At 38.6% G+C, this 13,591-nt stretch overlaps 1 protein-coding gene across 4 annotated transcripts in view; it reads left to right on the top strand.

Annotated features, from left to right (window-relative positions):
* Positions 1-13,591, top strand: part of stpg1 (sperm-tail PG-rich repeat containing 1) — a 75,439-nt gene that overhangs the window by 43,715 nt on the left and 18,133 nt on the right. For all 4 annotated transcript variants that reach the window (XM_059954520.1, XM_059954519.1, XM_059954522.1 and 1 more), the window contains 4 exons: positions 986-1,087; positions 3,014-3,193; positions 10,857-10,968; positions 12,539-12,719. In XM_059954520.1, coding sequence (XP_059810503.1) covers positions 986-1,087; positions 3,014-3,193; positions 10,857-10,968; positions 12,539-12,719 — 575 coding nt within the window. The remainder of the gene's footprint in view (positions 1-985; positions 1,088-3,013; positions 3,194-10,856; positions 10,969-12,538; positions 12,720-13,591) is intronic.

Here is a 13,591-nt window from a genome sequence, read left to right as displayed (position 1 = left end):
TTGTGTTTACGACAGTGAAAAATCCACAGGTAGAGTTTTAAGTCGTGTAACATAAAGGGAAGGAGCATAACAAAAGAGAAACAATATAAGGACTCAGTAAAGCAGCCAGAATAATCAAAGATTACACCCACGCCAGACATTCTGTCTTCTCCCCCCTGCCCACCAGGCAGAAGATGTAAAAGCACGGAGCACCAGCTTCTGTCCCACTGTTATCAGACTCTTGAGTTGACTTCTTGGGTGATGAGAAGGAACTTTGACCTCACAATCTACTGCATTACGATCTTCCACTTTATCATTGTCCTGTGGGAGGAGTGCCTTATTCTGATTGTCGAAGGTTGCTTCTGTTGTGATTAGTTAGTTTAGAAGCTGCAGCTGCTTTTCCCATTGGATGGATGCCCGGTGTCCAGTTTCAAACATCCTGGGTATATACAATTGCACGTGGAAGGGACTTCCTCTCTTCTCGATTTATTTAAGACAAGACCATTGAGAAGGTACGCTCTGTGCTCACTTGTACGTTTGCTGAATGTATGTGTGTGTATCGAATACTCAGCTTTGCAGTGTCTGTAACTCGGGGAACACAAACGTTTGGTCAAGTGCTTACTGTTTGTAAATAAGTGATTAATATAGCCATTCGCAGAGAGTGCTTTCCTGTGTCTCTTGCCAGACCCACGAAGCTGATTGAACATTATAGTCATTTACCTGCACTGCACAGTTCTGCTGGCTTTTACACATTCTACCACTTGTTATTGTTGAACCTTACTTCACCTCAATGCACAGTGTAATGATTTGATCTGTATGAACAGTATGCAAGACAAACTTTCACTGTATATTGGTACAGGTGACATTAATGAATCAACACCAATACTGATATGGCAGGTACATAGAGAGGCTGAGCTCAGGCTCGTTTGTAATAATAAATACTTCTTAATTCCCTGCTGATGGCTTGAATCAGTTCCAATCAGTTGCAATGTTAATTTTCTTTTAGAGTGAAAACCCGGGGCCAGGTACATACGATTGCATGCATGCGCCGCTTGAAACCTTCAGCACCTCCTTCTCCAAAAGAGGAACGGGTGGGCTTGCATCCAAAGTAAGTTTTATATTTCCACCTTACAGTGTTTGAAATCTGTTTTATTTTCCCATAATGGCCAAAGTCCAGCTGATGACTACATAGTGCAGAACTGCAGAACATGCTAATGATCTGATGTCCCTGCATCTGAGCTCTTGCTCTGCCCGTGTCACCACTAAGTCCTGGAGTATTTGAGAACTAAGTGAAGCAGTGATCGTATATACGTCTGTCCTTAAGCCTATAAGACCAACAGTACTGTGTGAAAATGTTAGGCACTCGAGCAATGGATTAGACATTGGCTCAATGGAAGAAGCCAGAGAGTGGTAGTGGAGGATTACTACTCTGAGTGGAGGCCTGTGACAAGTGGTGTGCCACAGGGATCAGTGCTGGGTCCATTGTTATTTGTCATCTATATCAATAATCTGGATGATAATGTGGCAAATTGGATCAGCAAATTTGCTGATGATACAAAGATTGGAGGTGTAGTGGACAGTGAGGAAGATTTTCAAAGCTTGCAGAGGGATTTGGACCAGCTGGAAAAGGGCTGAAAAATGGCAGATGGAGTTTAATACAGACAAGTGTGAGGTGTTGCACTTTGGAAGGTCAAACCAAGGTAGAACATACAAGGTAAATGGTAGGACACTGAGGAGTGCAGAAGAACAGAGGGATCTGGGAGTACAGATACATAATTCCCTAAAAGTGGCTTCACAAGTAGATAGGGTTGTAAAGAAAGCTTTTGGTACATTGGCCTTTATAAATCAAAGTATTGAGTATAAGAGTTGGAATGTAATGGTGAGGTTGTATAAGACAATGGTGAGTCTGAATTTGGAGGATTGTGTGCAGTTTTGGTCACCTAATTACAGGAAGGATATTAATAAGGTTGAAAGAGTGCAGAGAAAGTTTACAAGGATATTGCCCGGACTTGAGAAACTGAGTTACAGAGAAAGGTTGAATAGATTAAGACTTTATTCCCTGGAGCGCAGAAGAATGAGGGGTGATTTGATAGAGGTGTATCAAATTATGATGGGTATAGATAGAGTGAATGCAAGCAGGCTTTTTCCACTGAGGCCAGGGGAGAAAAAAACCAGAGGTCATGGGTTAACGGTGAAGGGGGAAAAATTTAAAGGGAACATTGGTGGGGGGGCTTCTTCACACAGAGAGTGGTGGGAGTGTGGAATGAGCTGCAAGATGAAGTGGTGAATGCCGGCTCACTTGATATTTAAGAAAAACTTGGACAGGTATTTGGATGAGAGGGGTTTGGAGGTCAGTGCAGGTGCAGGTCAGTGGGACTAGGCAGAAAAATGGTTTGGCACAGCCAAGAAGGGCCAAAAGGCCTGTTTCTGTGCTGGAATGCTCTATGGTTCTATGTACCTAAAAATACTCCACAACACTGCTGAAGCAGAGTCAGGCCACTCAGCCCATCGAGTCTGCTCCACCGTTTCATCATGGCTGATTTATTATCTCTCAACCTCGTTCTCCTGCCTTCTCCCAGTAAAATTTGGTGCCCTGACTAAACAAGAACCATTATAATTTACCCCCTCAAGCTTATGCCCATCTTAGCTGGCACTTCTGTCATGATGTACTGCTTTGCTGAACTTCAGTAAAGAGATGAGAAAGTAAATAGTTTGTATATTTTATTTAATACATTATTTCTAAGTTAATTTTGCAAATTTGAACGTGATTTTGAGAGGTCTTTTAATTAATCATTTTTATTTCTTTAAATTAATATCATTGTTTCCATGGTTTCTAAGTCTCGGTGATCATCAGAAACAGTGGAAAGGGGCTCTGTTGCCATAAGCTATTGGATTCCATCAGGACCCCTCCAGATTCAGCAGGAATGGGAGGTTGTTATGGAGCTGCACAGATGAACTGGGACACGAGCTAACTTAGTGAAAGGAAGGGGTTGTGATGTAGGGTCTATAACACACCTGTCTGTTGTTCTCTTAGGTACCCCGTGAGCAACGGAAGAGAATTATTCATACCCCAGCAGCAAATGCATACAACATTCCTTCCACAATCCTGACAAAGGCAGACTACCACTTTGGGAACAGCAGCATGTTCCAGCCACCTATTGCTATGAAGTTGGACAAAGACAAAGACAGGACACCAGCTCCTAATGAATACAATGTGAGTTGTGAAGTTCAAAAAAGATTAATACTTGGGCAGTACTTTGTTGTCCTAAGTTCAGATAAGATCCGGATTTATTTTTCAGATTAGGTAAACCAGTCTGACAAACAATACAGACCTAACCGTTATACAATACAATAACAATACAGACCTTGTTTGTTATTGACATTTATTTTACTAACTTTTGCTGCACCTCAGAGCATTTGTGGGAACTCTGTGTAGTCATGAAGAACATGCAAACTCCACACTGACAGCATTCAGGGTCAGGATCAAACCCAGGAGTTAGGAGCTCTGTAGTTCCTTGTAAGTGACCGCACCAATAGATAGAATGCTGAAGAAGGTATATGAATTGCTTGGGGAACTCAGCAGCCAGTCAGCATCTATGGAAAAGAGTAAGTAGTTGATGTTTTGGGCAGAGACCCTTCTTCAGGACACTTCACAAGTCCAGATAAAGGGTCTCAGCCCCTAACATCAACTGTTTACTCTTTTCCATAGATGCTGCTTGACCTGCTGAGTTCCGCCAGCATTTTGTGTGTGTTGCTCTGGATCTCCAGCATCTGCAAATTTTCTCATGTATATGACATGCTTACCTTCAAACATCAAGGGAAAAAATATAAAAAATAAGAACATTATGTTGCACCTTACTGTATCAAAACACTAGTTCTACCTCACCTGGATTATTGTGTGTAGTTCTGGTTTGTCACACTGTAGGAAGGCTGGTGTTGCTTTGGAGAGAACACAGAGGTGATTCAATAGGATGGAAGACTGCACTGGAAGACTTTAGTAATGAGGCAAGATTGGATAGGTTAGGCTTGTTTTCCCTACAGTGAAGGAGGATGAAGTGTAACAATATAGAACTATATAAAATTTAAAGAGGCATTAATAGTTCATCCATTGATTATGTGCCGGGTTATGTGGGTGATCATGGCCTTGACCGTGAGTGTTCTTCTTTTTCAATCTTTTTATTGAATTTCATATATAAAAAAAACATAATATAATAATGAATAGGTTATAAATGCATGAGACTTGAAATTGAATTAATAGTAGGATAACAATATCCTATTAAAATATCAACATAGAAACATAGTGCATTATCAATCAAGTCTATAATAATTATATGAAAAAATAAAAATAATAATCAAAAGAAAAAGAAAAAATTATAAAAATACAGGCAAAAATATATATTAAGAAAAAAAAATTAAACTAAACTAACTTGGGCAATAATAACAGTTTATTTGTATATGATAGTGCCAAAAACTCCGGAACTCCATACCTGAACAAGAATAAGTAGAGAGAAGGTCTGGAAGAGGCCAAATTAATTCATATGAAAATGTCGAATGAACGGTCCCCAAGTTTCTTCAAATTTAATTGATGAGTCAAAAACAGTGCTTCCAATTTTTTCCAAGCTCAGATAAGAAATAGTCTGAGAGAACCACTGAAACGTGGTAGGAGGATTTACTTCTTTCCAATTTTGTAATATAGACCTTCTGGTCATTAATGTTACAAAAGCAATCATTCGTCTAATTGAAGGAGAAAACTGATTATCATCCTCATTTGGTATACCAAAAATTGCAGTAATAAAATGAGGTTGTAAATCGATATTCCAAATTGGGGAAATGGTAACAAATATGTCCTTCCAATAGTTATGTAAAGTGGGACATGACCAAAACATGTGGGTCAATGAAGCCACATCTGAATGACATCTGTCACATTGAGGGTTAATATGAGAATAGAATCAAGCAAGCTTATCTTTATACATATGAGCTCTATGTGCAATTTTAAATTGTATTAAAGCATGTTTAGCACATATAGAAGAAGAATTAACCATTTGTAATTTTTTTTCCCATTTTTCTATTGATATATTATATTGAAGTTCTTTTTCCCATTCTTGTTTAATTCTACCTGATATTTCTGGTTGTATCTTCATAATCATATTATAAATAAAAGCCACTAATCCCTTCTGATAGGGATTTAAGGTAAAAATCATACCTAAAAAGTCCATTGAAGTTGAATTGGGGAAGGATGGTAGAATATTATGTAAAAAATTTCTAATTTGTAGATATCTAAAAAAGTTAGATTTAGGTAACTCAAATTTGTTGGAAAGTTGGTCGAAAGACATCAAACTACCTTCAAAGAAGAGATCACAAAAGCATTTTATACCTTTCCTTTTCCATATGCTAAAAGCTTGATCTGTCAAAGAAGGTTTGAAAAAAAAATTAAGTAAAATAGGGCTATCAAGAACACAGTTTTTCTGAGTAAAAAATTTACGAAATTGAAACCAAATTCGTAATGTATGTTTGACAACAGGGTTAGATATCTGTTTATTGAATTTAACTAAATCGGCAGAAAGAGAAGAACCCAGAACGGAGAATAGAGAATATCCCTGTGCCTCATTGCATTCTAAATTTACCCACTGTGGGCACAATGGTGAATCCAAATCTGATTTCCAATAAATTAAGTTACGAATATTATTCGCCCAATAGTAAAATCTAAAGTTAGGTAGAGCTAAACCACCATCTTTTTTAGATTTTTGTAATTGCCTTTTACTTAACCTAGGATTTTTATTTTGCCACACAAATGAAGAAATTTTTGAATCAATGTTATCAAAAAAAGGTTTAGGAACAAAAATTGGTAAAGCTTGAAATAAATATAAAAATTTCGGTAGAATCATCATTTTAATAGCATTAATCCACCCAACTAATGATAAGGATAAGGGAGACCATCTTGTAGTAAGTTGTTGAATCTGATAAAGCATAGGTAAAAAATTCAATGTAAATAAATCTTTATATTTCTTAGTAATTTTTATACCTAAATAGATAAAGTTATCATCAACAACTTTAAATGGTGTCCTTTCATTCAATAAAGTTTGCGCGTTTAAAGGGAATAAATCACTCTTATCCAAGTTTAGTTTATAACCAGAAAAACTACCAAATTGAGCCAACAAGGATAAAATAGCGGGAATAGACCTGTCAGGATCAGAAATATATAACAACTAGTCATCAGCATAAAGTGATAACTTGTATAATTTCTCATTGCGGGTAATACCAAAAATATTAGGAGATTCACGAATAGCAATGGCTAAAGGTTCTAATGCAATATTAAACAATAAAGGACTTAAGGGACAACCTTGTCTCGTACCACGAGATAATTGAAAAAAAGAAGATCTGTAATTATTTGTAAGAACAGAAGCAACAGGTTTATGATATATTAGTTTGATCCATGATATAAAATTAGGACTAAAATTAAAATATCTCAAAGTGTTAAATAAGTATACCCATTCAACTCTATCAAAAGCTTTTTCAGCATCTAGTGAAATAACACATTCTGGAATTGTGGGTGATGAAGTATAAATTATATTAATCAATTTTCTAATATTAAAAAAGGAATACCGATTCCTAATAAAACCAGTTTGGTCTTCTGAAATAATCTGTGATAATACCTTTTCTAACCTAATAGCTAAAATTTTTGTAAGAATCTTAGAATCTACATTTAATAGTGATAAAGGGCGATAAGATGCACATAAAGGGGGATCCTTATCTTTTTTAAGAATTAGAGAGATAGTAGCTTCATAAAAAGACTGAGGTAATCTCTTCTTAACAAATGCATCATTAAAAATTTCACATAACCAAGGGGAAAGCAAAGAAGAAAAAGTTTTTAGAAATTCTATAATATAACCATCAGGACCAGGAGCTTTCCCTGAGTTCATTGATGAGATGGCCTCTCCTATTTTGGCCAAAGAGATAGGAGCATCAAACAAGCTACGATCTTCATCTGTCAGTTTGGGAATATTCAAATTGTTAAAAAAGTTATCCATCATGGACAGATCGCCGTCAAATTCTGATTGATATAAAGATTTATAAAAATCTTGAAAAGTGTTATTGATTTCTTTATGATCAGTAGTCAGATTGCCATCTTGTTTACGAATTTTAATAATTTGTCGCTTAGTCAAAATAGCTTTTAATTGGTTAGCTAATAATTTACCAGTTCGATCACTATGGATATAAAATTGAGCCCTGGTCCTAATTAATTGATTCTCAATTGAAGAAGATAATAATAAGCTATGCTCCATTTGAAGCTCAACTCTCTTCTTATAAAGTTCTTTGGTAGGAGTCACGGAATAAATCTTATCAATTTCTTTAATTTTATCCACTAATAAAGCAATATCTAAATATCTTTGTTTTCTTTTACCGACGGAATATGAGATAATTTGTCCACGGATAAAAGCCTTAAAAGAGTCCCAAAGTATTCCTCTGTTAATCTCTTCTGTATAGTTTGTTGAGAAAAACAAGTCAATTTGCTATTTTATGTAGGTGATGAATTCTGGATCTTGAAGCAAAGTAGCGTTAAGTCTCCAAGATCTAGTATTATTAGAAAAGTCCAAAATCTTGATAGATAACTTCAAAGGTGCATGATCCGAAATAGCAATAGAATCATATTTACAATCAATAACATCTGTTAATAAACGATGATCAATAAGAAAATAATCAATTCTAGAATAACTGTGATATACATGTGAAAAAAATGAAAATTCTTTATCTTTAGGGTTCAAAAACCGCCATATTTCAGTAATTCCCGAATCAACCATAAAAGAATTAATAAGTGAGGCTGATCTATTCAGAAGAATTCGAAGACCATGAGTGTTCTTGGCAAAATTTTCCACAGAAGTGGTTTGTCATTGTCTTCTTCTGGGTAGTGTCTTTACAAGACGGGTGACCCCAGCCGTTATCAATACTCTTCAGAGATTGCTGGCATCAGAGGTCACACAAACAGGGCTTGCGATAAAGTTCACAGTAAATTTATTATCAAAGTACCTATATGTCACCATATACAACCCTGAGATTCATTTTCTTGTGGGCATACTCAGCAAGTCTGCAGAATTATAACTATGAAAGGATCAATGAAAGAACGCTCAACCTAAGGCATTCAGCCAAAGTCCAGAAGACAACAAACTGTGGAAATGCAAAAGAAGAAACAATATTAATAAGTAAGTAAGCAACAGATATTGAGAACAAGAAATGAAGAGTTCTCGAAAGTGAGTCTGTTGGTTGTGGTAATAGAATTGATGGTTGAAATCTGAGTTCATCATGGAGAAATCAGAAGCAGTAAGGCTTTATGATAAGAGGAATGAGTTTTAAAAAAAATTAAGATCTCAGGGGAGAGCTTTTTACACAGAGTGATCGAAATCTGGAACTGCCTGCCAGGAGAGGTAGTGGATTCAGGTAAAATCAATACACTTAAGAAAACTTTGAATAAGACTCGTGAACATGAGGCTAATGTGACCAGATGGCATTGATATAGATGGGTATACAAATTCCAGCGGTAAACTGAAGGAAGGTCCTGTTTCTATACAATTGAATTCTTTGACCCTACAATAGTCTACCATTTCACAGTACTTGGAGGAAAGGCTTTTCAGCCCATCAGTGTAAGAACATTTTGCAACACTTTAGGTCTCATTGCTAAAGTGTTTGCATTGTTGGGCCCTTGGGGGAAGAAGAATTCTTTGGTCCAGTCTGCAAAGCCTGCTTTATATGGCTCCTAACAGCCTAGGAATTTCTTATGCATGGATTTCAACTTGATGTAATCTTTCACTTTCGCAGCTTTATATCACTGTGGCTTATTAACATAATGAATCTATATAAGTATGCAAATGTACTTGAAACTTCAACAATTATAAGCAGCCATGCTCACTGCAGGAAAATATTGTGGCGAGCATTGGGTCCGTAATGACAGACGAGGAAGCTCGTTAACTTAACGACTGTTTTATTGTGATAGACACAAAACAGACCGGGCACCCTGACCCAGAGAGTGAACCCATCAGTCTCACACCGGCAGGGGAGGTGACCATCACACACCTTGATTACAGTCAGGGTGACCCACCATTACACAAGCAAATAACTGTATAACCAGAGCTAAAAGGTAACAATAAATGAACTGGAACTTCCCACCAAAATCCCAAAAAAGCATTTTAACACAACAATAAATAGCACTGTTCATTAGAAATGCAGGGGCAGGCTGTCGACTATGCCCCCACCCAGAATGTCACACTATCAATATTTTGTTCCATAATGTATCATAATAACACATCATCACACTATTCTAATCTGGAAAAGAATCTATTTAGTGCATTATAATTGAGGGAAATTCCTTGCTTTGCTTGTTTGAATTGATATAGAAGAAAAAGATCAAGTTTCAAAGTGCATTTATTATCAAAGTATGTATAAATTATACAGCCTTGAGATTTGCTTGCTCCCAGGTAGCCACAAAGCAAGAAACCTAAAAGAACCCAATTAAAGAAAAAATAAATAAATAAATAAATAAAACGACACCCGATGCACAAGAGAAAGGTGAGAAAGAACACAAATAGTGCAAACAGCATTCCAATCCAAATTGAGTCGTCAGATGCAAACCCTGGAGCATCCCAGAGTAGACCCAAAGCCTTGGTATCAGTGCATTATTTTAGTGGGCACGGACCACAGCAGCCAGGGCAGTCTTCATAGCCTCAGTCCCGTGAAGAGAGCAAGCAAAATCGGCTCTCGCCTCCGCTCCTGACACTCGGTCTTTTCAATCTATCTGGGCCGGCATTTAAGTTGTCCAAACAACCAATTGTACTTAGCACTAGGACCCAGGAGTCAATGCTCCAGTGACCTGCAGAGAGCAGAGAGCACCAGGGCAAAATTGGCTCTCACCTCTGATCTGGGCAGGCGTTTAAACTGTCTGAACAGCAAATTGTACTGTGGTGAACTACATATACCTGTCTGGACATGCCCCCCCCCCCCCCCCCGCTGACTGCTCCTGTGGTTCCTCCCACGGACCCCGGTATAAAGGCGATTGGAGGCACAGCCCCGGCCTCAGTCTCCAGGATGTTGTGTGGTGGTCACTTGCTGCTTGTTCTTTCTTCCAGCCGATAAAAGCCTATATCTCGCCTCAGGTCTCCGAGAGTAATTGATGGTGCATCATGTACTTTGCATTAGATGCAAACTTGAATATTACTTTAATCATATAGTTTTCAGTGGAGTTCACTTGAATGTATTACTTGCTCAAACAACCCTTTTGTTTCAAGTTATGTCTATAGATGTACCGTGCAGAGCATTCTGACAGATTGCATCATGGGGCTGGGTGGAGGGAGGTGGGGGGCTACTACACAGGGCTAAAAGAAGCTGCAGAGGGTCGTAAATTTAGTTGGCTCCATCTTGGGTACTAGCCTACAAAGTACCCAGGACATCTTCAAGGAGTGGTGTCTCAGAAAGGCAGAGCGTCCATTATTAAGGACCTCCAGCACCCAGACCATGCCCTTTTCTCACTGTTACCATCAGGTAGGAGGTACAGAAGCCTGAAGGCATACACTCAGCAATTCAGGAACAGCTTCATCCCCTCTGCCATCCAATTTCTGAATGGACATTGAACCCATGAACAGTACATCACTTTATTGATATATGTTATTTCTGTTTTTTTACTATTTTTAATCTATTCAATGCATGTTTACTGTAATTAATTTACTTAATTATTTTTTCTTTTCTATATTATGTATACATAATAGACATGCCAATGATAATCAGCCTGCTTCTGATTCAGCTCAACAGAAGGTGGAGAAACCAGATAAGTGAGACAACATTCCATGTAGTGTTTGTGTTGCAGGAATCCATGTGTGTATCTCTTTCTCCAGATTTCCGAGGTATTTCTTGGGAAAGCAAACAATGTCTCGGCTGAATCAGCATTTTTATCGAGAACCAAGAGGGGGGCATTTCCACAAGAGTCTCTGCATGGACCCTCCCCGTGTAAGTATGCACTTTTTGTAACTTCAGGAGGAATAATCAAAAGTTAGTGGGCTTGTGCAATAATAGAACAAGACTACATTCCTCACTGAAGGAACCAGCTGAGCTGCAAAAGAAGCTGAAATATAATTCAAATCTGATTAAATATAAATCTGATTTGCACATCTTGTTTTATTTCACTTTAGATCCCGATCTTTATTGGGATTTAAACATATCTTCTGTCACAAACTAACTCCATTTTTAAATTTGTCGATCATTTTCCATTACTTCAGGTTTAATGGTTCGAGTTGTGAAGCAGTGGAAAGAAAATGACCAACTAGCAAGAGATTTTTATCTCTTTTCCACTAAATCAACCTGTTCGCTGAAGCGCTTTGAACTTCTAACTCTTAAAATAGTTTTGTGAAGTCAGATAATTAAAGTTCATCTGTCTTGAAACGCTGGAGGAACTCAACAGGTCAGGCAACATCTATGGAGAAGAATAAAGAGTCGAAGTTTTGGGCCGATATCCTTCAGTCCTGAAACGTCGACTCTTTCTGCTTTTTGGCAGGTATTGCCTGAATTGCTGAGTTGCTCCAGCATTTTGTGTGTGTTGCTTTAGGGTGTGTTGCAGACTTTCATTTGTTTGTGATTAAACTCTCCTGACTGCCTGAGTAAAGTCTGAATCTTCAGTAGTGGCATATAAGCAGTTTCTCTTTCCTTTCCTGCCATTTATGATTTTTCTTTAATAAACACATGCCCAAACTTGCCATTAATCTAATCTAGCATGCAGAACTGTCAATTTATTAATGACTATGTCATCTCTGCTGCTGGGTTGTTCGTGTATTGATCACAGTCATTGCAAGATTGAATAGAAGAAAAATCCAGGGAGATTACTGAACATTTGCCAGCGTTATCATCTCAGTGTGCACTTGCTTGATTGGACCCAAGTGCGGAAGGACGGAAGGCTTTCTCCGTCACAGGGGTACCTGCCACCGACTCAACCTAGGAGCGGTGGATGGCACGTTCCCCACGAAAAGACGGGAATAAGAGGTTAGACACAGGAACACCAATAGAGCCTTGGAGGGACAACTGAGCGATGCTGTGGGACAATCCATTCTCTCCAAAACAACGACTCCATTGAGGCACTTAATGAGAGTCCTCTTCAAATAATCATAGATCGCAGGAAACTCGTGCCAGTCACAGTTAACTGACCAGGTTACCCAGAAAGCAAAGGGTTTTACAACTCTTGTTGGGACAACATTTAGTAAATACGGGTACTCGAGAACCCTCGAAGCCAAACGCTCTATGGCAGGGTGATGAGGCTTTTAGGTTCATGGCAATTATTTTGTTTTATTTTTTGGAATGTTGATGACATTCCCAGAGGTGTAGGTAAGACAGAATCAGGGAAATCTTGTCACTGTTTGCACAAGTTTCAAAGATAGTAGACAATATAAATTTTCTAATTTTAACATAGTTTTCTGTATAACAAGGTACTGTTATTGCAGTTGTCATTGGGAAATAATTAGCAAAGCATATCTGTCTTTGCATGCCGCACCACCAATGTTTTGCTTCAACTTTTAAGTTTTTTTTCCAGGCCATTACAGGATCAGCCACTCCTTGACCAAAGAGTCGCCAAAGGCAATGGTTTCTGCTTTCAAATCCACGACTGTGCGCCTGAAGTATCCAACTGACTCAACAAGCCCAGGACCAGCAGCCTATCAACCTTACAATTCAATGGCGGAAGACAGGATTCAATCCACACTTTTGCATCCTTGGTATTGGGTGGCTGAGTCCGTTTCAGTAGCTGCTCTTGAAATTAATATCGAAAGGCAGACTTGCCTGTGGGGGTGGGGGGAAAGCAATTGTATGCAGATTCAGAGTTTTGCAGAAGAGGGTGAAGATTTTATCCTTTGTCCACGTTAGATATTTTAGGGTTAGGAGTTAGTGAACTAGATGTAGCAAGACCTCCAGGAGGACCACAACCTTGTCGCAGGGTTTAGAGGCCTGCATTCCTCAATGGCCCAGGGAGCTCTGTTGGGTGGAGTCAGGACCTTGTTCTTTGGCTCACCCATGCCAAACAGGTCAAAGGGTAGAGGCCAGACTGAGTGGTCCACTGGTCATCCAGGTCCAGGGGTTCAGCTCAGGGCTAATAACCCTGACTGGTCAAAAACAATTGTTACAGAAACAGCAATGAAGGACCATTATAAACTTATGTGCAAGGTATTGTCAAACAGAGATGGAGGACCTTCAATACTTTCAATAATTGAAATTCAATAATACTTAAATAATTGAGAAGGTCATCAAAATTCAAGGTGCAATTAGCCCGATGGAAGTTCAAGGAGCTGGGTTAGGTATAATAGACAGTGTTTTAAGCAAAGAGAGGAGGAATGGGCTAAGAATTCTATACTTGAATGCGCGTAGTGTCAGAAATAAGACAGATGAGCTTGAAGCTCAGATGAAAATGGGGAACTACGATATTGTTGGGATAACGGAGACGTGGCTGCAAGGGGATCAGGCCTGGGAATTGAGTGTGCCAGGGTATATGTGCTATCGTAGAGACAGAAATATGGGAAGAGGGGGTGGGATGGCCCTGTTGGTGAGGAATGAGATTCAGTCCTTAGCAAGAGGTGACTTGGGAACAGGGGAA

This window comes from Hypanus sabinus, chromosome 30, assembly GCF_030144855.1.
Source record: "Hypanus sabinus isolate sHypSab1 chromosome 30, sHypSab1.hap1, whole genome shotgun sequence".
Classification (NCBI taxonomy): domain Eukaryota; kingdom Metazoa; phylum Chordata; class Chondrichthyes; order Myliobatiformes; family Dasyatidae; genus Hypanus; species Hypanus sabinus.
Note: the sequence above shows the minus strand (reverse complement) of the source record. Positions and strands in the feature narration are given on the sequence as shown.